Below are 26,184 nucleotides of genomic sequence, written 5' to 3'. Positions count from 1 at the left end.
AAAACCTTTAAGCTAAAATTTTCAAACTCAAGTGGTTAAAGTTAGGGTTGGTCTCCATTATGGGGAGATCCACACTGCTGCAATCAATGCAGCAGGGATTGATTTAGTGGGTCTAATGAAGACCCGCTAAATCGATGGCAGAGCACTCTCCTGTCAACCCTGGTACTCCAGCTCTACAAGAAGAGTAAGGGAAGTTGACTGGAGAGTATCTCCCATTGACTCAGTGCAGTGAAGACACCGGGATAAATCAACCTCAGAAATGTCGACTCCAGCCACATTATTCATATAGCTGGAGTAGCATAACTTAGGTCGACTTATCTCCATAGTGAAAACAAGCCCTTACATTACCAAATCAGAATACAGAAGACAACTTTTTAAAACTTGTCTTTTTAAAATTGGGCGCCTAAATCTATGTTTAGGCAGTTTACTGGACGTGGCCCAAATTTCAGAGGTATGAGTGCTCACAGCTTCCATTGAACACCCAGAACTCTCACTGAGTGCAACACCTTTGAAAATCAGGTGCCTAAATATTGTGGTATTAAGTTTGAATAGTTAGAGCCACTATTCAGGGTGGCCACTGGGTGAACTTAGTAAGGAGGTAAGACTCTATGTAAACAAGAAATAAAGAAAATCCTGCATTCACTCTGACCAATGACCAGTGTCCTGGATCTCTGTAATCTCCACATATATAGCTTTAGGTGGCTTGGGCTAACTTTAGCTTTGCCTACATTACATTCTATAAAGCCACCCAGGTACCAGATTAATTATCCAGTCATTTAATGTGGAAAGAACCCAATTTTGTATCAAAGATGAAAGTTAACATACTCTGAAGAGCACATTTTCATTCAAATAGCTGACATCTCATCCTTCTCAGAACATGCAATTAAGCAATTTCATTTGTTTTATCTCTTCTATGTAGGAAACTGCTGCAGTACCTTTCCCAGACCCAAAGAAGAGCTCTCTGTAGCTTGAAAGCTTGACTCTCTCACTAGGGTGACCAGACGTCCCGATTTTATTGGGACAGTCCCGATTTTAGGGGACTTGTCCCGCGTCCCGACCTTACATCGGTCGGGACGCACTTTGTCCCGATATCGGGGGGACCGCGGCAAGCCGGCATTGCTCACGTCTTCTTCCGGGCCCTGGGGCAGTGCAGTTGAGTTTCTGCTGGGCTGGCCGGCAGACGCCTGCAGAGTGCTGCAGCCCCACTCCCCAGGCACGCACAAAGGCAGGGGCGGGGCTTGTAGGCACCAGCAACGAGCCCCCCCGCCCCTCAACCTGACCCGTGCCGGAGCTACGCAGACAGGAGCCAGAGGGACGCTCCCTCCTCCCCCCGATGCCAGCCCTGTGAACATGGCTGCAGCACGGCCCCGCTTCTCCCTCCTGCTCCTCGCCCTAGTTGCCCTGCTCCTGCCCGCACAATGGCCCCTCTGCTTGGCCGCCAAGCACCTGGACCGGTGCTTCGCCGAGTGCAAGCGCTGCACCGACCCAGAGTGCAGCAGTAAGTGGGTGCAGGGTGCTGGGGTCCCCGGACGGGACCTGTCTGCTGGATCCTGAGGCTAGCACTGCGGGGGGGGGCTGTGCCAGGCAGGCTCTGGGAGGGAGGATGGGGGGGGTCCGATGCCGCTCTGGGTAGCCCGTGCGGGATGGGGTGATGATGCTGCAGGGACGGGAGACCCATGGGGAGGCCGGGGTGGAGGCAGTGCTCTCGGGGCCGGCCCTCGGGCAGGGCCATGGGGCCGCACTTGTGGGCACAGCGATCCGGCCATGAACCGGACGTTTTTCCGTCCCTTTAAAGGGCCAGTAGCCCAGCGTCCTGTCGGGCGGGTTCTCCCACACGTGCCGGTCCAGCCCCAGTGCGGGGTGTGAGGGGAGGCGTGTGTTTGGTCATCGGCTCCCCAGCCCCATCTGCAGCGTTGGTATGTTCCAAGCGGAGCGGGAGGGGAGACAGTTGGCCGAGAGCGGGTGGAGGGAGGGGGCTGGGGGATGTGGCCTGAGCGCATCCTCTGGTGCTGGGGGGGGGTGTTCCAGGCGCGCACAGGGGAGGGGCTTGTTTTTTGCCCCCTCCACGCGTCCCGATTTTTCACTTCTGTCATCTGGTCACCCTATCTCTCACCAACAGAACATCTAAGGCTATACCCTTGAAAAGCTATTCAGAGGTCAGTGCTTCTCAAGCTCTTCTATTTTGGAGACAACTTTGTAACAGAAAGTTCTTTACAGTACCCTAGTGATTTAGGTAAATATTATAGTACCCAATTTTACAGCTGTGGAAAATAAAACAATGGCTGAACCAAAGCCCAATGAAGTAAACAGAAAGACTCTCAGGCCACTCAGTGAGGCAGCAGTTGAATTGGGATTAGAACTAGGGAGTTCAGACTCCCAATCTGAATTGCACCGAACTCTGTGGTTTCACTGCAGAGGATATCGCAAACTTTTTCTATGATATTATTTCTTATGCCTCAAGTTTCATTCTTACCTTTGGACTCAAATGAACTCAAAATGACCCATGGTCAAAACCACCCAAGTTTTTCTGCATTTCACATTTACTCTATTCATTCTCTACTACTCTTATGCAAAATCATAAATCAGTCCGTGAACCTTTGCAAAAAAGCTTTCAGTAAATCCACTTTAAAATTTGAATTTGTAATGATCTCTACTACAAACATCAACGCAATCAACTTCTAGGCCATGCTCTAACCAGTAGACAGCACTGCTTCAATCCCATTTTAATGAATTACTTTAATCTTAATTAGGACATATTTACATTATCCTGCTAAACCCAACCTGTTTAGCTGCAATCCTTCACAACCTTATTCACGTAAGGACTCCAATTACTTGGAACTCATGGAATTAAATTTACAGAGGTGATTGTTTGCAGAAACAGGGATGGTAAGATCCAAGTCATTTGGACAGAGCCATACTAAGGTACATAACAAGGACAAGGTATTTGATTAAAAGTAACCTGTCCAGCTGAAAATAATGAGAAGAGATCAGGGACTGTGCTGAATATTACCAGGGCTAGTTCCATACTTGGTCCAAATTTCCACTGAAGCCAAATGGGAGTTCTGAATATGACTCGATCAGTCCCTAAACGTTTAGCTGTAAAAAGTAATGAAAATTAAAGCTATGTCCTACATATGAATTAGATAACCTTATAGATGGTATTAGCTTATAGATGGTATTAGCTATTCCCTTTTAAAGACAATTTTTTGTTAAGGATAATCTCCAAGAAGGATCATTACACATTACTTTAGTCAACACTGTTATCTTAAGCATTCAGGAGAGTACCTGTTTAAGTTACAGTTATGAAAAAAATAAAACAATTAGGAAAATAAATTCAAATATCATTGTGAATTCAAATCTGAGAGCTGGCAGTAATTTGACAATGTGCTGTATGGTTTAATTACTCTCTAAGCCCTAGTGTGTACCATGCTGACACTAATGTATCCTCAATACTCAATTATAAACTAATGTAGGCTATTAGCTTAGAGTTTTCATTTATTAAAATTTCTTTCTGGGTTAAGTCATTTGAGATGAATAATCTCATTTCTAAGACTGACTCAGGGGACACACTCAAAGTTACAGTCATACATTATACAACCATAATACATCATCTGATAAAACAAATGTGTGGACAATTAAGAAAATAAATTAGCCTTAAAGATAGTTACATTGTGAGAGGATTTCATATCTTGTTGCAGATTATTCCAGCTAGGTGGTCTAACAAAGTAAAGACATTTTTACTGCAGTTCCCTTTGGATGAAAACTACCCCATAGTAGTGCTTAGAATCTGATATCCCTTCGGCTTTCATGATAATTGATCCCATATCATGACAGATCACAAGAGGTGTATTTTTCTCTCCATGTCTCTTTAAAACCTCTAGCAATGCTAACAGGAGGTAGGCACTCAAATGAATATAGCCATTAAAATCTTCTTTGAAATTTTCTTGAATGGTAATGTTTAACTGATGTCTTTAACAACAGAAATATACAGTGGATGCATTTAATAAGTTCATTCCAATTTTAGAACTATTATCATTTCCAAGAATATTTCCATATTTACAATGGGGAATACTACTGGTAACACATCCCAAAGAGGAGTGAACTATTTAAGTGCACCTATTGTAAGACTAAGCTTCTTATATTAAAATATTGTTCATTCTACTCTGAAAAATCAGAATGTAAAAATGACATGCTTTTACTATTCAGAGATCTGTTTCCTTTTTATATTCAGAGTAACATCTGTGAAAAAGCAACTTTTGTGCATTTAGTGACAAACATATGCTTTTTCCTGCTTTCCCAGTTGAGCAAACAAAGCTAAGGCTGAGTTCGGAATTCTATTCCATCTTGTGCATCTAGACATTATTATTTTTTTGTATTAAATTCCAGTCAGTCAGCAAACCCACTGAAGGCAATGTTTTCGCATGGGTGAAACTTACTGCATGACTTGAAAACAAAAGGAGTTCCCAGGTATAACCCTAATTTGGCCCACAGTATCTTTATTGTTGGTGATGATGCATGAGCTGTAAAGAATCAAGTTTAACTCCAAAAGTGCGGCTGAATTTGCAGAGGTGACAAAAAGAAAAATGTCTTTTTTATTTGTGAACTGACATAGTTGATATGGAAATCACTGACAGACAATAAACACGGGACCAGGCAATGCCACTTGTACTTTCCAAAGAAGAACTTCACTTAGGCCTGATCAAGTAACACACATAATCATGAGAGTAGTCCACCTTGACTATCAGAACTATATGTCATTTAAGTTAAGCACATGCTTGTGGGGTTTGCTGGATTGGGGCCTTAAAGAAGACAACTAAGTACAAAATACTCATTCTATGATTGAACCTTCCTCTGGGTTTTCCTGCATATTTGGTCTATTAAACATGTAAGCTTCTCTGTCCTTGTACAGAATCAAGCACACAGCTGGTGCTTAACAAATAGTAAATAATAAATTATAATGGCAGATTGCATTCACCCAAGGAAAATGCTTAACAGACATTGACTAAAGGAACCCCATTTTGCAGTCAGTTAAGTTTAAACAGAGGCACAATCCTGCACCATTGAAGTCCATGGGACTTTTGTTGCTGGCTCCATTGACAACAGGATCAGGTCTGAAGTGACTTGCCCAGTGAAGGTGACAGCAAGCCAATGGAAGGGTCAATCACAGAACCTAGGAGCCCATGCCCTCTCCTCTAATCAGTAGCAAATTTAATGGCAACTGTTTTGCCTCAATGTAGAAAGTGACTGAGCAACCTCAATTCTATACAGTTAGGGGCAGATTTTGATTGGCTCTTTATGGGAGAACTAGAGTGGAGAAGAGAAATAGAAAGCCCCTTCCTCCACCCCAGTAAATTTACAGAGGAGGCAGCCAAAACTGGGGTTCAAAGTGTTGGGGTCACATCAGAGTCAAGGTCCGCCAGTGCTGTCAGAAGTGATCCAAGCCCCGGAAGTGGATTGTCTGTGTAGGTGTGTGGCTAAGACTCCATCATCTCCCTCCCAGTATACAGCAGTCACTGGCTGGCAGTCATGGGCAAGGCTGCACCATGGGGAGTGTAGGATCCACTTTTTTTTTTTTATATAACATATGCAGTATATGCCTCTACTTAGTGTGTTTTCTCCAGGGATCGGGATCATATGGTTTAAATGTAGATTATGCCTCCATCCACAGCGCTCGAGTGTTCATTCAGCCGCACTTTTGGAGTTAAACTTGATCCTGTGCTTGTGCTTCCCTGGTTCATAAAATTAAAGATTTAGGTCTTTGTAGCCAAAAGCCCTCCGTTACCTGGACCTGGCAGAGCAGCACCCACCTCCTACCCAGGGAAGTGATACAATTCTGGGTTTTATCAGGATCCGCTGTAGGCATTGCGCTATTTGCTCCTTTCTCGCAGGACTGGGAAGGAATTTTTCCTCACCGCCAGACTAGCCAAGGCGAAGTGAGTTTTTTCCACGTTCACCACAATTGGTTCGGGGCTGGGATGGGGGATTAGCTGAGACAAACATGAAACAGGAGGTACTCCGTAAAGAATGCATGCAGGGATCAGATAAAATGGATTTATAAAGGAGTGAAAACGGGGAGGGGGAGAGAGTAGTTTGGGGATCCTATGACTGGTACAGCCAGGAGCCAGCCCCCATCCTTTATAATCCCCTCTTAACCCTCATTCAAGAGGGGATGGATGTTGAGGTCCCAGCAACAGATTGGCTGGGAATGTGCTGACAGAAGCCCCCAGGTATATGTGAAAGGATCTTGGAATTACCTGCACTGTATACTTATGTGCCAGGTACTCCCAAACATTTAAGAATAAAATTGTGGCCTAATTAGACCACACCCAGCATCTCCTGTCCTTCTTCCAGCATAGCCGGACAAAGAAAGGATTGGAGCAACTCAAGAGAGATGCCATCTGCTCTTGGCTCCGTCAGAAGGTTTGTCAATGGCACTAAAAACAGCTGATGGATCTTAATGAATATCTCAGGCGTCTGATATATGTTCATCAGGAGGGAGACAGCATTAAATAACATAATCCGTGTATTCTCTCCATTCTCTGAATCATAGTGGCGGTGTCAAGTAGACCCGAGGGCTCCAGCTGCTGCCAGACCTGCTCTGCCACATCTTTCTCAGCAACTTTCCCTAACAGAAGAAGATTTGCACTAGGGTGATAATTGGAGAGATCATCGATGTCATGGAATGGTTTTTTGAGCTAGGATCTAACAAATTGCCATCCTATGTCTTGTTTATTTTACAGGAATACCGCATGTTCCATTTGTAAGCACTCGTTCCAGTACCCAGACTTCAAAATTCAATGGAATCCATGCACATGAAGGGAAATGATAAAGCAAAACTATAAAAGGAATATGTCTTTTGTAGTGAACAGGAATATGTCTGTGAGCCCTCTAGTGGACCTCCCTGTCTTCTGCTGTAGAAGCCACCAGACCCTAACAATAATTGTGTCTTTACTCTCTACACAACATTCAGAATAGGAAGAATACACACGGACAAAGCTGGGTTCCGAATAACCATGTTTACTAACGATAGCAAGCATAGAATGCTTAGTGTGCGCTTCCACACCTGCTCTGTTAGTTTCTGGTGCCTTCTGAAATAAAAGGCCCACTAGAGGGCTCACAAACTATTTGAAGGGATATGCTACAATCTTCAGAACGGATCTATCTGAAAGGTCTTTATACCCTTAGGCCAGTGTTGAAACTGACTGTGGATGTCGGTAAATATTAGATAGAAGACAAAGATTTTTTTTTTCTTTTAAATTCTGCCTGTGGCATTGTGTTGGCTGACAAAAATGTGAACCAGAAACAGTGAGGGAGTGTAGAAGGGAACTGACTGGCATTTTGGATGCTGCTGGAAAACAATCCATGAGGGAAGTTTGTAAGTTGTTGAATACATTTTGCTTCATATTATTTAGGGAGATTTCTCGATGGTCACAGCAATCTGCAAACCAATCTTACCAGTGCTCTCTTGGATATAAATAAAACCTCTGATAAGTTCAATGCTCTGGCCTGTATGTAATTCCATTAAGCAAATAAATACAGAAAACAATCTTAAAACACTGGCATAGTGAAAGCTATTGTCTTGCAGCGGTTTTCATATTTTTATATCTCCCTGTGAAAATAATTTTAGTGAATGGAATAGAATACTTACATGAAGGGCTGTTTGGGGTATTTCGATCAATAAACTCATTGAAATTTAAAAGAAATTCAGTGTTGTTGTATGATACTTTTACATCATTACAGTATTCTCTGAAAAACAACAAAACATCAATCTTGTTAGTTTGTTTCAGGTGCGACTGGTGCTATCAGAAATGGCTCGCATTTCCTGCAAGCCAGGCAGAGCTTTGCAGACCCTCAGATTAGCGATAGTATATTATAACAGACAATGGAACAGGATTCTGCAAAATTCCGTTTACCCTCTTTGCAGAATTCAATAGGAAGAGACCAGTTTCCTCGCCATCTTCTAAAGTGTTTTAAGTGACCCAGCCAAGGGAGCAACCTAAATTATTGGTTAAGTAGAGGCAATCTTCAGCCAAAATATACTGGAAATCTTATTGTTTAAATGACCTCTTAAGATTGGAGGCCCTTGACTGGCGATTGTACACTATTAAAACTGAATTAGAGACTAACTACTCCCTCCCCCCACAAAATTCACCTGGGTAAAGTAGGTTTATTTACACATATTTGGTATGACCACATACCTCGTGTGATTCTCTGAAGCAGAGCCATAAGTAAGTATGCTAAAAATCACTGTTCACTTTAAGGGGAAACATTAGCTAGCAAGCGGCATTAAATGCATTCATTTCATATTAAAATATGCACTAGATTTTCCATAGGAGAGTAAATGATAAAGAGAAGATAGGTGTTGAACAATTACCAGTGCTATAGGGAAGTAGCTCATTTTCAAAATACCATGTATATGCTATGCAAAGGGAAAAGTTGGTTCAAACATTTCTTTAGAAAGAACCCACCTTCCTGCCATTCACTTATTACACCATGACCAAAAAGAACCCAGGCAGAATTTAGACCCCAGTCCTATGGTCAGCAATTCAATGGGGCTCTTTGCCTGGTTCTGCCCACATATATTAGTTGCAGGATCAAGTATGATTTATCAATGCTACATTCCATTATCAATGCCTCCGACTCTCCAAGAAAATTAAATGCTCCTGATCAGTTTTAGATTGCTTTGAGTTTGGGGGCAGGGGGGCCCAACCAACAAAAAAAAACACACACCCCACAACTATTTGCTTTACATGCGATTTCTTTTAGAATACATCTTTAGTGTGCTAAAAAAGCTTGAGCTTTTGAGCTAGAATGAGTTTGAATCATTCTAGACTGATTGTGTATAGATGATTTCTCCATTGTTTATCACCATTGTCTTTTTAAGATGCTACATATAAAGACTGACTAAAGCAAGAATTTCAGAGTAGCAGCCGTGTTAGTCTGTATCCGCAAAAAGAACAGGAGTACTTGTGGCACCTTAGAGACTAACAAATTTATTAGAGCATAAGCTTTCGTGGACTATAGCCCACTTCTTCGGATGCAAGAGTATTTATACTAATATGTTTCTGTTGCACAAATACAATGGATTAGGAAAGTAGAATTCCTTGGGAAAACCCAGGAAACTAATGCCCTTACTCCACTGAAGTCAATGGCGTTACACCCAACAATTGCTATCGTAGCTCTTATGGAAATACTCTTCATCCTTAAACCTCAAAAGCCTTTACAAAAGAGATAAGTATTATTATACTGATTTTACAAGTGGGGAACCTGAGGCATGGATAGGTTAAGCCAGTTTGTCAAATATCATCTGGATCCAGGAATAGAATTAAGAACTCCTGAATCCCAACGCTGTATTCACTAGACCACACTATCTTTCAATAAATAAATAAATGAGGCTTAGTTGGAGGTAGCACTTTTTTCTTTTATCCTTCCCAATATTATAACACTGCAAAGTATGGACTGCTATATGATAAACTATGAGATGAAGTAGCCTGAGAAGATGTTATCCATATTCTTCCTATAAAAATGATATCTAAACTTGGAAATCTGAGTTTAACCATTGCTTAACAATGCCATATACTTAACAATTTCCCCCAGCACATTTCATGTGCAAAATTAAGTTTTATTGGGCAAGTCCATGCTTCATAAATGTCACTAACCTGATCAAGACTTCTTATTTACTGCTGTGTATAATGCTTAGAACTGGGAAATTGACCAACCTTGGTGCTATAAAGGTATAGCCAGCTTCATCAAAGTGATCAATCTTTAGAGTTTCTGAATCTACAAAGATGAAGGTTGAATATCAGATAAGTAAACAGAACTTTGTAAAATTACTTGGATAATTTCTGCATGCATCTGTGAATTTTAAAATATGTGATCTCTAAAGAACATTTTTCTAACAAATGTACTATACCATCATCAGTATTCCACATTGCAGGAAGAAATGATCTGATTATTATACAGCAATACATCAAGCAATAACAGAACAATAGAAGCAAGTTAAGTCTGAGTCATTGTTTCATTCTCATGACAATATGATAATCCAAAGTATATGTGACATTTCCATTATCATTACAATGTGATCATTCAAAATACTTGGAATGTTTAGGATTGAGAACATCAAGGAAAACATTTATCTCTAATATTTTCATCAATAAAGGTATAAAGCATCACTTTTACAATAAGTCCCTTTCAATGTTATTGAAAAGAGTGGTCTGAAAAAAAGGAATGATATATCTGAGCATCAGCATGAACCAACAGGTGGACAGGATCAGACAAACAGGGATTAGAGATTAGCAACAAATTGAAATGTGCATGAAAACACAAAAACATTTTATAGAGTCCCCTCCCCCTTGCTGTTGCTATGGTACCCAATGATCATGGGAGAAGTCCAGAAATGAAGAATACAAAGGAGAATGTCCAGTAGGAATGGAAATATAAGTGGAAAATATCAACTGCAGTAAACAGAAGGAAATTGAGCAACAAGAATATACTTGCCCTTTTTGACTGTGAAAATCCATCAGAAAGAGAAAGCAGGGAAACAGAAAAAAACAGGGTAAAGCAAAAGGGGTCACAAACCAATATTTTATTCAACCACCCCTTGAATAAAAATATTGTGAATAGATCATAGGTTCAATTTATGCACAGCTGTAGTCTGGGAAAAAGACAAACATCTTTGAAGACTGAGTGTATGTCCTTGTTTATTATTTCTGAGGTAACCTCTATATACTGTGGCTATTTCAAGGGCCTATTTTGCAGGGTATATTGATGCCGGTGCGACATCAATAGATCTAGTCCATAAATAGAACCACTTTTTTCACTCATTAATACTTTAATCACTAGTTCCTATTTGATAAAGTTAAGAAATAAATCATACAAAATGACTGGTTGGTAAAAGCTTATCATGTTATCTCCTACCCTGCATATGATTATAGATGGCATGGTTGTCAATTAAACAACTTCTAACCACGTCTTCTCTGAGATAATAGCAGCTATGACTGACAAGGAGACTTGTAACACATGTGGAAAATGTTTTGTCCTTGTAAGTAAGTTTTTACATACATATATTTCTAAATGCAAAACTGGAATTCATTCAGATTTGGATTAACACTTGGATAAAGTTAAAAAGATCTGATGGCTCATGCTTCATTTACTGGCTCAACTATGGTCAAACAAAATAAACAAAACTTTATAGCTGGAAATACATCATACATATTCTTTCCAGTCAGTTTTCTAGAACCTGGAAGTGGCTTAAAATGAGTGTCATTCAAATCAGATTCTATAGACATCCACTGAAACTATTTACAAAGTGCAACATAAAAGCTTAACTGTAAGCCAAAACTAAATAGCCCCTAATATTACTATATTTATAAGAGCAGCATGAGAAATTGCTTTATACAGCACTGTAATTACTGCAAACTGTGAAAAGAAGCTTTGCTCTATAGCCTACATATTAATATTTAACAGGTGGAATATTTAAATGTCAGCTAGCAGACCCTTAAAACGACACCAACAGAGGATACACAAAGCAATGATTCTATAGGTACATAGCAAAAGGGAAGGAGCAAAGTTGGGGTACCTGCACATATTCTAGCTATGTAGAATATTTCTTGTACCTTGAATGTTTACAATGGGTTAGAATCATTGCTGTAGATTTTGGGTACATTATGATAACATTAGGGAACTCCACACACTATGAATTTCAAAATTAAATTTTTAAAATGTCTGTGTGTCAGAAGTAGGTCGGAACCCAGAGAACCTTCAAAGTACTTACATCTGGCCTGAGTTATTGGTTCTTCTATTTTGGCTTTAATGTAGTAAAAGCTGTAGGATGGTAATACCAAGGCCAAACTGCAACAGAAATAACAAAGGCATAAACAAAGACATAAAGACACATTTAGCTCAGTGGAGAAAACTTAGAAGTTTTAAAGCAGTTTTCTCAAGTCAGCTTTGATGTGTCTTTGACAACAATTAACAAGTTGGGGATGAAAATTATTGTGAGATGAGATGATTTGATTATTATATACAGTCCCACACTGCCATAGTGCTAATTTTAGGCACCTCAATGGGGTTGAAATTAACTACATGTAATAGGGGCCTGAAGTAAAGTGGGAGGCATTCTAGGATCTGCACCCATCATAAAATTTATAGGCCAGTCACAATTTTTATGGCTATATCCATTGAAAGTTAGACTTAAAGAACATCTGAAAAAAAATCTCACATAATTCTGAATTGCTATGAAAAGAGTATGATGATGACCAAGTCCCCTTTTAGTAATAAGACAGCTACTGATATGTAATGCACAAACTTGTAGTTCTTGAATTTACATTATCTCCGAGAGACAGAATATCTTCTTAAAGTAATGCAGTTACTTCTGGACAAAACAATTCTTTGAACTGGATTATATAAGAGTGCCTTAAGAGTACAATATATTTTATAATGCACCTCCTTTGATTTCAATATCCACTGTTGTTTAGAAATGATTCTGCCTTTTGGTTTTGCCACTAAAAATCAATGAATGCATCTGAGAGCAGAACTTTTAAAAAAGGATGTTAAAGGTAACAGGTATAAATCCCCATCAGAGACGTATCTACTTCATCCCACATCCTTAATGTTTGCACTCAATTTTCATTAACATAAAAGTGCATTTTACCACTGGTTTCTAATGGATGGCTGCAGAAATTAACATTAAAAGAAGTTGTACAACTGGGCCATAAGCAAGATTACCTTTAATAATGCATTTGCCATTTAAACATCACAGAAGTGAGATTCCTGATTATTTAGTGATAGCCTTCTATCAGTTCCCCTCGAGGGAAATCAGGAGAGGTTTACCTGCCATTAACAGTTATTGCTAACAGAAACTACTAATTAAAATCTATAATTTTATGTTTAATGGGACTGCGGCAATGTGAACCCAGGAGATTAACTGCTGTCTCTCAGCCTATGAAAAACAGCTATGAGAGGAATTTGGTATGAAGTGAGAACACATATAAATCAAATAAGCATCTGTACTGCGTAGTAGATAGCACGATAGGATGAAAAATACCCTGCTTTCCTTCAGAAAATAAAAATGGGGGTAACAACAGAAAAACAAGGTTCTGAATCGTATAGATCAAGCCAGCTCTTTGTTTTAATTCACAACAACTAGGTTCATGGGGTGGTATTTTGTTTGTTTGTTTTGTAAAATATTTTGGTCAGAGACTGTCATTCATTATATATTTGCACAGTGCCTACTACCCCAACTTGGTCTCTAGACATCATAGTAATGCAACTATTATTATTGTGGGTAAAACTCCCAATAGTACATATTTTTATTAAAATAAAATAATCCTTTTAATGTTGTTTCCAGTTTCACACTACATAGGCAAAACACTGCACTGACGGTGATTCTGCTTTGTGACAATTTGTCCAGTCCTGAAAGGTCCTGAGTGCCCTAACTTGGACATTCAGAACTTCATAGAATTTGGGCCCAATGTTGGTAATCTTAAAAGTATTCAGCTTTGAAACTAAAGTCTGATAACTTTCTTGGACCAAGTTCAGCCCAAATACTTTAGGAAGGGGATGTCGCATCCCTTCCAGTGTCACAGCGATGTGTAGCTATAGTGTTTGAAATCATGCATTTCAGGCTAATTGTGAGAGAGTGTGGTGCACCTTTTCCAAAGAGTGTTATCTTTCTCTGCTGTTATCTATAGCCATACAATTTTATATACAAAATAATATAATTGTTATTTAACATTTGTATATGGCCTCTTAAATGCAACTGCACATTAGAGTGATAATACCACAGTACTTGCTTGCCAAAATCTGACACGGTAGGTTAGATATGACATGACATGACATGACAAATAATGAATATAAGATTGAGAAGGAGGTTTACACAAAATAAGGTTGAGATATTGCTTGTTTTGTAAAGGCATGAAACATTAGCGCTTCCTTTTTTATTTTATTTTTTTAAATTTTACTTGCAAAGGCCAGTGTGGGAATGGAAATTATTGTTGGAGAGACTGCAAGAAAAGGTGGGATTAGAGGAGGAGCTGAGGGAGAGGACCACAACCAAAGACACAGTTACAAATCAAACACTACAAAGATTTTAAGAGTCTTGCAGAATTTATGAGATCCCTGAAAAGATAAGGTCCACTTAATATTGATACCATGAACCACACAATCGTCTTAGTAAGTATGGTGAAACTTTGCTAGTATGCGAGTTGTTTAGAAAGCTCCACAAAAGATTGAGGCCTTGACTCTGTACGCTTCCTTCAGCAAAACACTCATGGGCAATGGGAGTGGGGTTTTTTTTTGTTTTTGTTTTTGTTTTTTAAGGCCTGCAGGACTGGACCTTATCTCATTAGGTGGTGAGCAGAGGGAAATCCTCAAGGAAGATGCACTGCACCAATGTTTGTCTCTCCATTCTTTTGGACAGAGAGAGTCAGTTCCTAGGCTTTTTAGTGTTATAACTAATAAAAATAAAATTATTCATCAAAACAAACAAACCAACACTTTCTATTAAAAAACAGATTAATTACCTGTAATCTGTGCCATTCACAGCGGTCCATGTATATGTTCGATTTCCTTTGTCAATATACCTCTGGAAAGCAATTTTGATAAACAAGTATATCATTGCCACTGGAGGCTCAGTAAATGCCAGGTTTTGGTTTATTATTGAGGTGAAAGGAATGTAAAACTCAATAACAAACAAGCTGTTGGAATTCTTTTGCTCCTTTCATTAAAATGTGACCTGCTTTGCAATTACATTTCTTCAACAATTTCCACATTTAGAACAGATGTTACAGAGTCATCTGCATTCTTTAAATCTAATAAAGAATTTTAGAAGTGCTGTGTCAGGTATAACGAACCATAAATTTGGCCTGTCCATTTACCCTTAGTGTCTATTTGTCAGATTACTTCTTTTTCTTGTTTATTGTTTATTTTAAATACAGGAAAGAGTCTCCCCCCCATAAGAATGGCCCAGTGATCTTGTATCTAAACAAAAAATTAGTGACAGCAGCAAAGCATTTATAAGCAACCCTATAATAACAAACCACTATGCCTGTACATACTTACATATACTAATATCTGCTTGTCTGTGTCTCTGGGACATTGTATATACAGGGATAAATACTCTATGGCTCTGGTCATGCACACACTTATGTATTTGCTTAACTTTATGTACATGAGACGTCCCATTACAGTGAATAGGACAACTCATTTGTGTAAAGTTAAGCATGAGCATAAGTGTTTTCGTGAAGTATGAGATTAAAGTTAGCTTTTCAATTCACTTGCTTCTGGAATGAAAGATGACACGACAGACAGTTTAAAAGGTCCCCTGACTTCCCGTAGAAGATTTAATCATCATTAATGCACCCCGCTGGAGCAGTTTTACTCATTTTTCCACATTAAAAATTATAAGTATATGCCAGCTGTAGCATATTACTGCTTTATAGTCGGAGACAAAGATTTATGAGGATGTCTGCAATAAAATCTGTGCAGCTGCTGCATCACAACATTACTAATACTGTTCATATGTGCTACAGTACATGTTATTTCTGTCCCTGTGCAAAAATAAAAACACAAAAATTAACATGATTATGAAAAAAAAGGTGTTTTTGGTTCCTTCTGACTTTTATAACTTAAATAAATCTCTCTTCTCTTGTTATTTCTCAGCACAGCAGGGCAGGTGTAAACAATCTAAGAGCCATTTTGCCACAAAGAAGATGCTTGAAATGCTTGGAGATATTTTTGACTTAAGACTTATAGATGGGTGAACTTATTCAGCACAGATATCACCCATGTTTATTTACTTCGTACTATTGATTGTCACACTGCCCATCCACTTAAAAAAAAGCAGTAAATGCACCTTATCTTTCTCTTGCATTTGTGACTTCATGAAACATTAAGGACACAAGTATCAGGTGCCACAGGACCCTCTGTTGCTTTTTAAGGACACAAGGAATTTCCCTATGCCAAGATGACTATGATTATGTAATATTCTCACCACGTCCCACACGGGACTCAGAGGATGGGTAATGGAAACCAATCACTACTGGGTCTCTAGCTGTAACCTGGATAAGGTCAGTAGTACTTCTGTCACTGTCATACGAGGGCTGTTCAATGAACTGTGTGAAATGAATTGGAGATTTCAGCCTACTTTCTAGTGGACAGGTGTCCAGATCACAAAAGTTACTATTATTTACATTTGGCATCATATGGGCACCTTTGTTCAGGATATCAGCAGATAGCCAAGGATTAATTGGGCATGGAAACTGAACCACTTTCAAGTACTTGAAGGGGGGTTCCAAAAAGGATGGAGCTAGGCTGTTCTCAGTGGTGGCAGATAACAGAACAAGGAGCCACGGTCTCAAGTTATAGTGGGGGAGGTCTAGGTTGGCTATTAGAAAAAAGCTATTTCACTAGTTGGGTGGTGAAGCACTGGAATGGGTTACCTAGGGAGGTGGTGGAATCTCCATCCTTAGAGGTTTTTAAGGCCCAGCATGACTAAGCCTGGCTGGGATGATTTAGTTGGGGTTGGTCTTGCTCTGAGCAGGGGGTTGGACTAGATGACCTCCTGAGGTCTTTTCCCAACTCTAATCTTCTATGATTCCCCCTAGAGGTGAGCCCTACCGGCCAGTATTCTGGCATATTGACAGAACAGTGTAGGAGAGCTTGCATTGCAGCTATACACACTGCATATATTCTGAAAATAAATAGAGAGATATAAATCCAATATATTAAGAAATGTAGGGTGAGAAAGAACCTAGTGAGGTTCTGCAACTTGAATGCATTGATCTTAACATTCTTTAACTTGTTCTTTCCCCATTTTGGCTTGCATTCCTTCCCCCTTGTTGCTAATATTATTTGTTTTAAGTATCTGTTCAAAAGTTACCTTTTTAGTAAAGATTGAAACTACACAGACATTAAACACCACAGGCTTCTTGATGTCATCCATTATTAGCTCTCCTTCCCCACTAAGTAGAAGTCATGCACTTTCCTTCACCTTTCCCTTGCTCCTTGTTTTTAAATGATGCATATATGTATGTATGTATATATTTAAAGAATGTCTTCGTGTTGTCTTTTATGTCTCTTGTTAGATGTAATTAATTTTGTTCCTTAGCCTTTCTGGATTCCTCTACACTGGAATAAAAGACCCATGACACAGCCGCAGCTGGGCAGATCAGTGGGGTCGAGCTGTGGGGCTAAAAATTGCTGTATAGACATTCAGGCTCAGACTGGAACCTGGGTTGTAGGACCTTCTACACTAACAGGGTCCCAGAGTTCAGGCTCCAGCCTGAATACAAACATCTACACTGTAATTTTACAGCCCCAGAAACTGAGTCAGCTGACCCGGACCACCCATGGGTGTATAATTGTTGTGTAGATGTACCTTCAGATTTTGTCCCTACATGCTTGTGCTATTCTTTTGTCCAGGTTTCCATTTTCTGTAGGGTTCCTTTTTGATTTTAAGTTCATTAAAGAGCTCCTGAGGGATCAGATCAGATTAGAACAGAATTCTGCACTCTGCCAGGACTCTCACATGTTGTGGGATAGACAATGGGTATCTCAGACGTTAATGGAGGGGGGGATTTTATTATTGTAGTTGCCATGGATATGTGTGCAGGTAAAAAAGAACTTGGAAATATAAGACACATATGCTTAATGTTAAAGAAAAGTCTGGATTGTGCATGACATTGGAGATATTGTTGAAGATTAATTCATCACGTGTAACATGATCCTCTTATCATGCCAAACTAATAGGTGGAGTAAGTGCTGGTCCTACAAGGAGACTGATTTAAACACTGGTCCTCAGGTTTTCCAGGATTTCAAGAATTTACGGAAGGAAAACAAACATAACATGCCCATTTGCATCATTTTCTGTCTTTCCCTCATTTTATCAAACTGTCATCCTCATGAAAAAGTCTTGCATCTGCTCATATTGCATTGTTATTGCAGATTACTTTGTTAAAAATAAAATAAACTGAATGCGATGAGAGTGAGAATGCTATGATTATTATCATAATTTTATAGTGCAATACATACTTCACAGGCAAATGAAATAAGTGGGACCTGACTCTGACCTCACACCATTTTAACTAGGGTTATCAGGCATCCAGTTTTCGATCGGAATGCCTGGTCGAAAAGGGACACTGCAGCTCCGGTCAGCACCGTTGATTGGGCCGTTAAAAGTCTAGTTAGCAGTGCAGTAGGGCTAAGGCAGGCAGGCTCCCTGTGTACCCTGGCTCTGTGCGGCTCCCAGAAGTGGCTGTCATGTCCCTGCAGTCCCTAAGCGCATGAGCGGCCAGGGAGGCTCCGCGTGCTGCCCCCAGCCCAAGCGCCGGCTCTGCAGTTCCCATTGGCTGGGGACCGTGGCCAATGGGAGCTGCAGGAGCGGGGCCTGTGGGCATGGGCAGCACGCATATCCGCCTGGCTATGCCTCCCCCTAGGGGCCACAGAGACATGCCAGCTGCTTCCGGGAGCCACCGAAGGAAAGTGCTGCCCGGAGCTCACATCAAAACCCCCTTCTATGCCCCAACCCTCTGCCCAGCCCTGAGCCCCCTCCCTCACACTAACTCCCTCCCAGAGCCCACACCCCCTCCCGCACTCCGAACCCCTCAGCCCCACCCTCCATCCGGGAACCTCCTCCTGCATCCCAAAACCCTCATTCCCAGCCCCATCCCAGAGCCCACACCCCCAGCTGGAGCCCTCACTCCCTCCCGCACCCCAACCCTCTGCCCCACCCCAGAGCCCGTACCCCCAGCCAGTGCCCTCAGCCCCTTCCACACCCCACCCCCTTCCCCCAGCTGGTGAAAATGAGCAAGTGAGTGAGGGTGAGGAATAGTGAGGGAGGGAGGGGAGATGGGAATTGAGGCAGGGCCTTAGAGAAGGGGTGAGGCAGAGGCGGGGCAAGGGTGTTCAGTTTTCTGCAATCAGAAAGTTGGGAAACTAAATTTAACTCAATTGACTTCAGTGGGGTTACTCCGGCATTACAGCAATGTAAGAGTAGGCTCAGGCCCAAATTCTCTTACCATTTCAGTTCAGACATAATCGGGGCGGCTCCAGGCACCAGCGCAGCAAGCGTGTGCCTGGAGCGGCAAGCCGCGGGGAGCGGCGTTCCAGTCGCCGTGAGGGCGGAAGTCAGGCTGCCTTCGGTGGCATGCCTGCAGGAGGTCCGCCAGTCCTGCGGTTTTGGCGGCAATTCGGTGGCGGGTACGCTGAAGGCGCGGGACTGGCAGACCTACCGCAGGCATGCCGCCGAATCCACGTTACCAGCGGGCCTCCCACAGGCATGCCACTGAAGGCTGCCTGACTGCCGTGTTTGGGGTGGCAAAATACATAGAGCTGCCCCTGGACATAATGTAAGAGTTGGAGACAGAAGAATGTAGGCTGTTGGTGGGGGAAGGGCAACAAGAGTTACAGCGCAAAGGTTGCTGCTATCAATGATGAATACATATGAACAATTCCGTTTACTACTTTATGGTTTGTTTATATTTATATATATAAATGATGATTTATGTACTTTTTTTGTTTTTTTATACATTTATATTTTTCCTATTCAATTTTTACATCTCCCCTCATCTCTGGGGCCACAACAGGTCAATTCAAGCCTCTTCAAGCTGTTCCTACTATTTACAATACAACCCCAAAGATCTGTTGTGGCAGGTAGGAATCAACAGAGTGCAGCCTACTGTACTCCGGTTGTTACTCCGCCCACTGATATACACCCTACCCTGGGGCCTTAAGTGATGTGGCACAGACTTATGGCAGACTTACACCATCTATGGATTCCCCTATTTCTGGGGGCTGCCAGATCATTCAGCTTTAAAGCAGCTTTGTGTTACTGCAAAACTTGTCAGGGTTGAGGCCCAAGTTTTCTAGGTCTAACTTCTTGGGAAAATAAAATTTAACAACCAAGACATGGTGTTTAGAAACCCACTTCATCCCATAAGCACACCAAGATCCAGAGTAAAATTTAATCTATACTATCACTGTAAGTGTTTGGATGATTCATTTGCTTATTGTAATGAATCCTAATCTAGGAACTGTAAATTGTATAATTATTTCCCCCCCACTACTTTCTTCATATCCAACCAGAATATAATGCCTTACAAAGCAACATATTCCTATACCAATTTTGCTAAGGGATTCACGTAAAGAAGTATGAGAAATCTCTGCTAAATCCTTGACAACAGAATTCAGGGCCTTATAAACACTTGTATGATTTTGAAGCACCAAAGAAAGAGAGAAACAAAATACCCTTGTTCTTAAGAAATGTGTGCTTTCCCTTAGTACAAGCCAGGAAGGTTGGCAACTCGGGGGCGGGGAGGGCGGGGGAAGGAAAATATTTGTACAGGAATAATCCACGAGCAGGACCAGCTCTAGGCACCAGAAAACCAGGCATGTGCTTGGGGCGGCACAATTCCAGGGTGGCATTCTGGGACGTTTTTTTTTCCTTTTGCTTCAGCAGTTGCGCTCTCGGAGGTTTTTTTTGTTGTTGTTGTTTGGGGCGGCAAAAAACCTAGAGCCGGCCCTGTCCACGAGGCTATTATAGAACCAGGGCCGGCTCCAGGCACCAGGCAACCAAGCACATGCTTGGGGTGGCACTTGGTAAGGGGCGGCCAATCTTGGGGTGGCGGGGGGCAGCGTGGCGCAGCATTCCGGCGGCGTGGCGCTTGGCAGGGGGGCGGCGCGGGGCGCAGCACTCAGGGGGGGTTCCGGCGGCTCGGGGGGGGGGGGGGGGAGAGCACTCGGCGGGGCGGCGCTTTTTTTTTGCTGCTTGGGGCAGCAAAAAAGTTAGAGCCGGCCCTGTATAGAACACTGGAAAAGTAGAATGTTAGCTTTTAAATATAAAAGTTTCTTATAATCTAAAAGTTTCTTAAAAATATAGAGTTTCTTGTCATCATTTTGCAATGTTCTTTTCTGAAAGTAGGACAGCCTATGTTACAGTCTTACCTCATCTTGAGACTTGACCAATGTTTTAAATGTTCTTTCCCCACTTTCTCCATCTATCATTTTTTTCCGAATCTATATACAAGTAGATGAAGAAAAAACAAAACCAAAAAAAGCAAACAAAAATAAAATAAAAAAGGAAGAAGAGGGTAGGGGGAAGAGACAAAAGGAAAATCAGAATCTAGGAGTGACGTACAACATGATTAATGTTTTCCAAGATCCTTTGCATCTTATGAGCAATACTATCATATTGACACATTTGAAAATAATAGCCCACTCAAGCCTACTTATCTTATCCCTAATAAAGAGAGCCCAATCCTGTATTTCATACTCTTGTTGAGCAATATTACTGACACTAGTAAGACTCCTCATGACAGTAAGGACTACTGTGAAGTCAATGGGAATTTTGATGCAGAACTAATGCAATTTGCCTAATAGCTGTAGTTATTTTCATGATAGCTATTTGAAAGTCAGCTATAGTGTGTCTTAAAATGGGTGAGTACAAACTTTTTGTTTCAGTCTGTGTGGATTAACCCTCCCCAAGTCTTGCTTTGAGTTTTGGGTCCAATGGAATTGGAACCACCAACTTTCAGCTGGCATTATACTGAAACCTGAATTATAGAGGTTGTGAAACAATAATTTGGGTCAAGTTTGTCCAAAAGAAGTATGAATCTTTAACAAATCTTGCCTGGAATTTGAGTTTATAATGATATCATAAGATAGGCATGTCTTATTTAAGGTTTTTTGTTCGTTTGTTTGTTTTTTTGTTTTGGAGGATTCGGGTTTGTTGTGAACACTTTGCTTATTTTTCAGTGCTTTAAAATTGATTGTTGAGTCATAATAATAATTTTGCATTAGTAAAATGGAGGGAAAGAATTTTTGTTTAAATATGTTCTGCAGTTCATGAGCATGCTTCAGAAATGTCATAAACAGAGCTTATCTGCTTACATGATAAAGTGGGTCATGCATTGTTCACACTAGGCACTCTTAAAAAAGTGTACTGTTTTGAATGATTCTACCATTCCTGATGGCACTCCCCATTATAGAGAGAGAATAATCGGGAATCTTAATCTTAAAAATATAATCTTTCAAATGACAGGGGTTTTTTAAATGTGCCAGGTGCATAAAAGAAGAAAATACATAGATTCAAAATAAATTTCAGAAACTATTAATTAAACCTGCATTTTAAGAGCAATTAAAATCTGAAGTCCATCTGTCATTTAGAAGAACAAGAGGTTAAGGAAATTGGAGGAATGTGCAGCAGTTATTATATTTCAGCTATTACCCAGAACAGTGAAGAATATATACATCAAAGCAGGCACTACATTACTAGTGCTTCTTACCTCAACTTTAATATCATTTTCTAGCTCAGCATCCAGAAAATCCAGTGTAACGGGCTCCTGAGATTTAGGATTCTGAAGCAGAAGATATTAAACAAATCAAATAATAAAGATCTCTCACTCGGTGTTATGAATAGGTCACTGGAAATCATTCAAACCCTCCCTTAAATCAAAAAAGATTGTTTAAACAGGATTACTTACCATTCTATCTTTTAATCAGATATAGCATAGTGGATTGTTAACAGTGCTATTTCACTTAAAATGGATTTTAAAAAGAGAGAGGTAATCAGGTGAGTGATAACTGGATTAACCCTAAAAACTAGTGCCTGCCTACGGTTGGTCACACAGTGTTAATGGCTGAAGGCTGCTTCCTCTGCTAATTGTAAGCATGATAACAGGGTGACCTGTCAGACAAAGAGTCGTTCCTTAAGTTTCCTGCCACCAAAAAGAAAGGGGAGACAGATAGTGAGAAAGTCTTCTGGGCAACTGGTAATATTAACACCTGCACTCCACTATAATGAACCTACAGCAGACTGATGGCAATGGCATGAGTTGGTTGTGGGTGAAGATGAAAGGGACAGCAAGTACAAGAGAAAGGAATGACAAAAGGATACGGTCAGATGAAAAGAACCTCTTATAGAAACGAGATCATGGAACATATAGTTGCCTCAAACAAAAAGTCTGACATATGGTAATTTGTAAAAATGAAGCTTTGATAAAGCAAGGTAGTTAGCACATATATAACTTTAATCACACAATTAGTCCTATTGACTTCAATGTACTTCAGTACCTTGCTGAACCAGGATCTAAACGAGCAAAGACCTAAAATGGAAACTGTCGTGACCTGCAGAAACATGTCTTCCATATTTCATGTTCTGTATGCCAGTGTTTTTCAAAGTTCAGATCGCGACCCAGGACTTGGTCGCGGCATGTAAGGAACTGGGTCGCCTTGCTCAGCAACCCAGCGGCTCTGGTCAGCACCAGTGACCGGTATGTTAAAAGTCCCATCGGCAGTGCTGCCCAGCTAGGGCAGGCTAGTGCCTACTTGCTCCAACACCGCGTTGCACCCCGGAAGCGGCCAGCAGTGGGTCCGGCTTCTAGGCAGCAGGGCAACGGGGCTCCGCGCACTGCCCCTTGCCTCCGCCCTGAGTTCATGGCCAATGGGCGCTGGGGTGGGACGGTGCCTGCGAGCGAGAGCTGCACCGAGCACCTTCGGCACCTCCACCTAGGAGCCAGACCTGCTGCTGTCTGCTTCCAGGGTGTGGCATGGACTACAGTGCCAGGACAGGTGGGAAGCCTGCCTCTGCAGGCCGGCTGTGCCGCTGACCGGGAGCCGCCGGAGGTAAGTCCGCATCCCACTCCCCTGCTCCAGCCCTGAGCCCCCTCCTGCACCCTAAACCCCTCATCCCTGGCCCCACCATAGAGCCTGCACCCTCAGCCCTGAGCCCCTCATTCCTGGCCCCACCCCGCAGCTGTCACCCCAGCACACCAACCCTCTGCCCCAGTCCTGAGCTCCTCCAAACCCCAACCCCTCATCCCCAGCTCCGTTGGGTCGTGGGCATCAACAATTTTCTTCAACTGGGTTCCCAGAAAAAAAAGTTTGAAAACCACTGCCGTATGCTACTTCAATAGCAGTGCATAAGTGTCCTTTAAAACAGAAGGTCACTGTGTTGCACTGAAACCCTTTGCTTCAGCAGCACTTAGTGAATTTTCCACTGGATTTTTTTTTTTTACACAGAGGTGACACAATAAAGGGAATAGCTAAAGGGAGTTGTGTGTGCAGAGTGGGTTCTGACAGAAAATCAGTCACACTGCAGCCAATGTGCATCACATGTGTGATTCACAAATCACATAGGTGACTTCATTCTAAGTGAGGCTCAAGATGTTCATTTTGCGCCTCATAATCTTTAATGCATTTATCCTCAGGACACCCCTCTGAGGTAGGGAAGTACTATTATCCCCATTCCACAGATGGAAACTGAGGCATAGAGAGGTTAAGTAACTTGCCCAAAGAGGAAGTCTTCGGAAAAAGAGAGAATTAAAACCAGGTTTCCCAAGTCCCAGGCTACTATCCTAGCCACTGGACCATCCTTGATGCACATGTGTGAAGTTAAGTGTGACTGTATATGTTTGCTGGATTAAGGCTTTATGTAGGATTGTTAATGTATCAAGTGGTACAGGGTGGGGGGAAATGTGTCTGAACAAATCACAAGCCCTTAATATCTATAATTTTACAACCATCTGTTTCTAACTATCCCTAGTCCTGGAGTAAAAGCTCCCAGCAAAATCCTGGTTACTCAGTAGTTATGTAAGGCACATATGTAGTTTAGGCTTTTAAGAAAAAAGGATTATGGGGCATATTTTTTAAACCCTGCGAACATGATACTGGACTGATTCAGTACAGAAGAGGAACCAGGTCACCAATGTATTTTGTTTTGATTCGGTGGAAAAGAATTTGCTTTGTGTAAATGGGACATTACATATAAAATGGGGATTCAAGCTTTCACCAATCAGTGCATAAGTATTCCTTGTGATGTAATTAGCTAAGCAAAATTTATTATTGCTTGGTATATGCTAGGCTCCAATTTACTAGGCAGTTAAATCAAAGGGACAGAGGCATCGTCTTCCAGATGCGATAGGATCAACTGTGCTAATTTATTTTGATAATAAGTCTAAAATGTCTTCTTTCAAATCAATGGTCCTATCCTTTTTTATCCTAACAAACAAAAATTCTCAAGATGTAGCCCTCATATTTTGGCAGCAGCTAATTGATAGTAGCAGGACAAAAATTAGACTTTCTATTAAATGTACATGGCCATTATACAGTATATGAATATTTTACTAAATAGTGCAGGTATGAATCTCCTCCTCCTGATGCCAGTTTCTCTCCATTGATTTCAATGTAGCTAATTCCAATTTACATTGGTCTGAGTGGACAATCATGTCCTATACGTCTTATTAGGAAATGTATTCATCTAAATGATTTTGGAGTACTGGGGGCCAATAGCCCAGCTCTCTGTTATACGAGTGCTGTAGTTTAATGGAATTCACATGGGTATAAAAGATTGTAAGATCAGTCCTTACCATTCTAGAGAAACAAAAGTGCAAATTATTGGATGGATGGCGTTTTCATTCTTTCAGTAAGAAAGAGTTATTCTCTTGAAGAGAAGCAGAAGAAATTTTATATTTGAAATGAAAGTATCAGTTGGACAGGTTTGAACAAAGGACTCTAGGCTAAATACAGGCAATTAAACACTAACTGTGTATTTATAATTGCACAGGAATCGTCTGCTCTTATTCATCTAGAACATATACAATTAATCAACTTTAATGCAACATCAATAAAACACATATCGCAATTCATTACAAGTTTCTCTTTTGCTATTCATCAACTTTTCCCCAACAAAATCACACTCAACAACAAATAGCAAAAGGCTAAAATGTAAAAGCAAATAAAAAAATATTTCCTTACATGCAATGGATAATGAATAGCACGATCAAACCCAAACAGCATGCATGAAGGCATTGCCATGGCAGAAGTGGCATTGTGAAGTTTGTATCCCATTCCAATACGCAAAGGGACAGAGAAGAAAAGAAAATGGTAAAAAAAAAAAATCACCACATCAAATTAACATAAACTATTTCTCTCAAATGATAACCCGGGCTAGTCTTAGTTAAGGAGTCCCAGAGGTTAGATGACTGCTTTAAAACAAAAACAGTGAAATTCATTCAACAAAAATATGCATTAAATGCATCTTGCTGTTTGGTTTAGGGTCTCAAAGTACTTGACTCATTTGTACTTTATCTATCCCAGCATCCTTATGAAGTACATACGATTATCCACATCTTGCAGATGAGGAAACTGAAGTGAGTGAACATAGATGCTGAGACTTGCCAAGGTCACAAA

General features: G+C 41.0%; 1 protein-coding gene across 7 annotated transcripts in view; it reads right to left on the bottom strand.

The window, feature by feature from the left end:
* The window catches only part of CACNA2D1 (calcium voltage-gated channel auxiliary subunit alpha2delta 1), a 660,196-nt gene that overhangs the window by 39,793 nt on the left and 594,219 nt on the right, over positions 1–26,184 (bottom strand). For 5 of the 7 annotated variants that reach the window (XM_065553645.1, XM_065553650.1, XM_008178507.4 and 2 more), the window contains 6 exons: positions 22,281–22,352; positions 20,941–21,012; positions 14,523–14,584; positions 11,774–11,850; positions 9,720–9,780; positions 7,649–7,746 (listed from right to left, as the gene is read on the bottom strand). In XM_065553645.1, the coding sequence (XP_065409717.1) occupies positions 7,649–7,746; positions 9,720–9,780; positions 11,774–11,850; positions 14,523–14,584; positions 20,941–21,012; positions 22,281–22,352 (442 nt within the window). The remainder of the gene's footprint in view (positions 1–7,648; positions 7,747–9,719; positions 9,781–11,773; positions 11,851–14,522; positions 14,585–20,940; positions 21,013–22,280; positions 22,353–26,184) is intronic. The other 2 variants (XM_065553653.1, XM_065553668.1) reach the window with 1 other exon arrangement.

This window comes from Chrysemys picta, chromosome 1 (genome assembly GCF_011386835.1).
Source record: "Chrysemys picta bellii isolate R12L10 chromosome 1, ASM1138683v2, whole genome shotgun sequence".
Lineage (NCBI taxonomy): Eukaryota > Metazoa > Chordata > Testudines > Emydidae > Chrysemys > Chrysemys picta.
The sequence above is the reverse complement of the archived record's forward strand: the minus strand, read 5'-3'. Positions and strand labels throughout refer to the sequence as shown.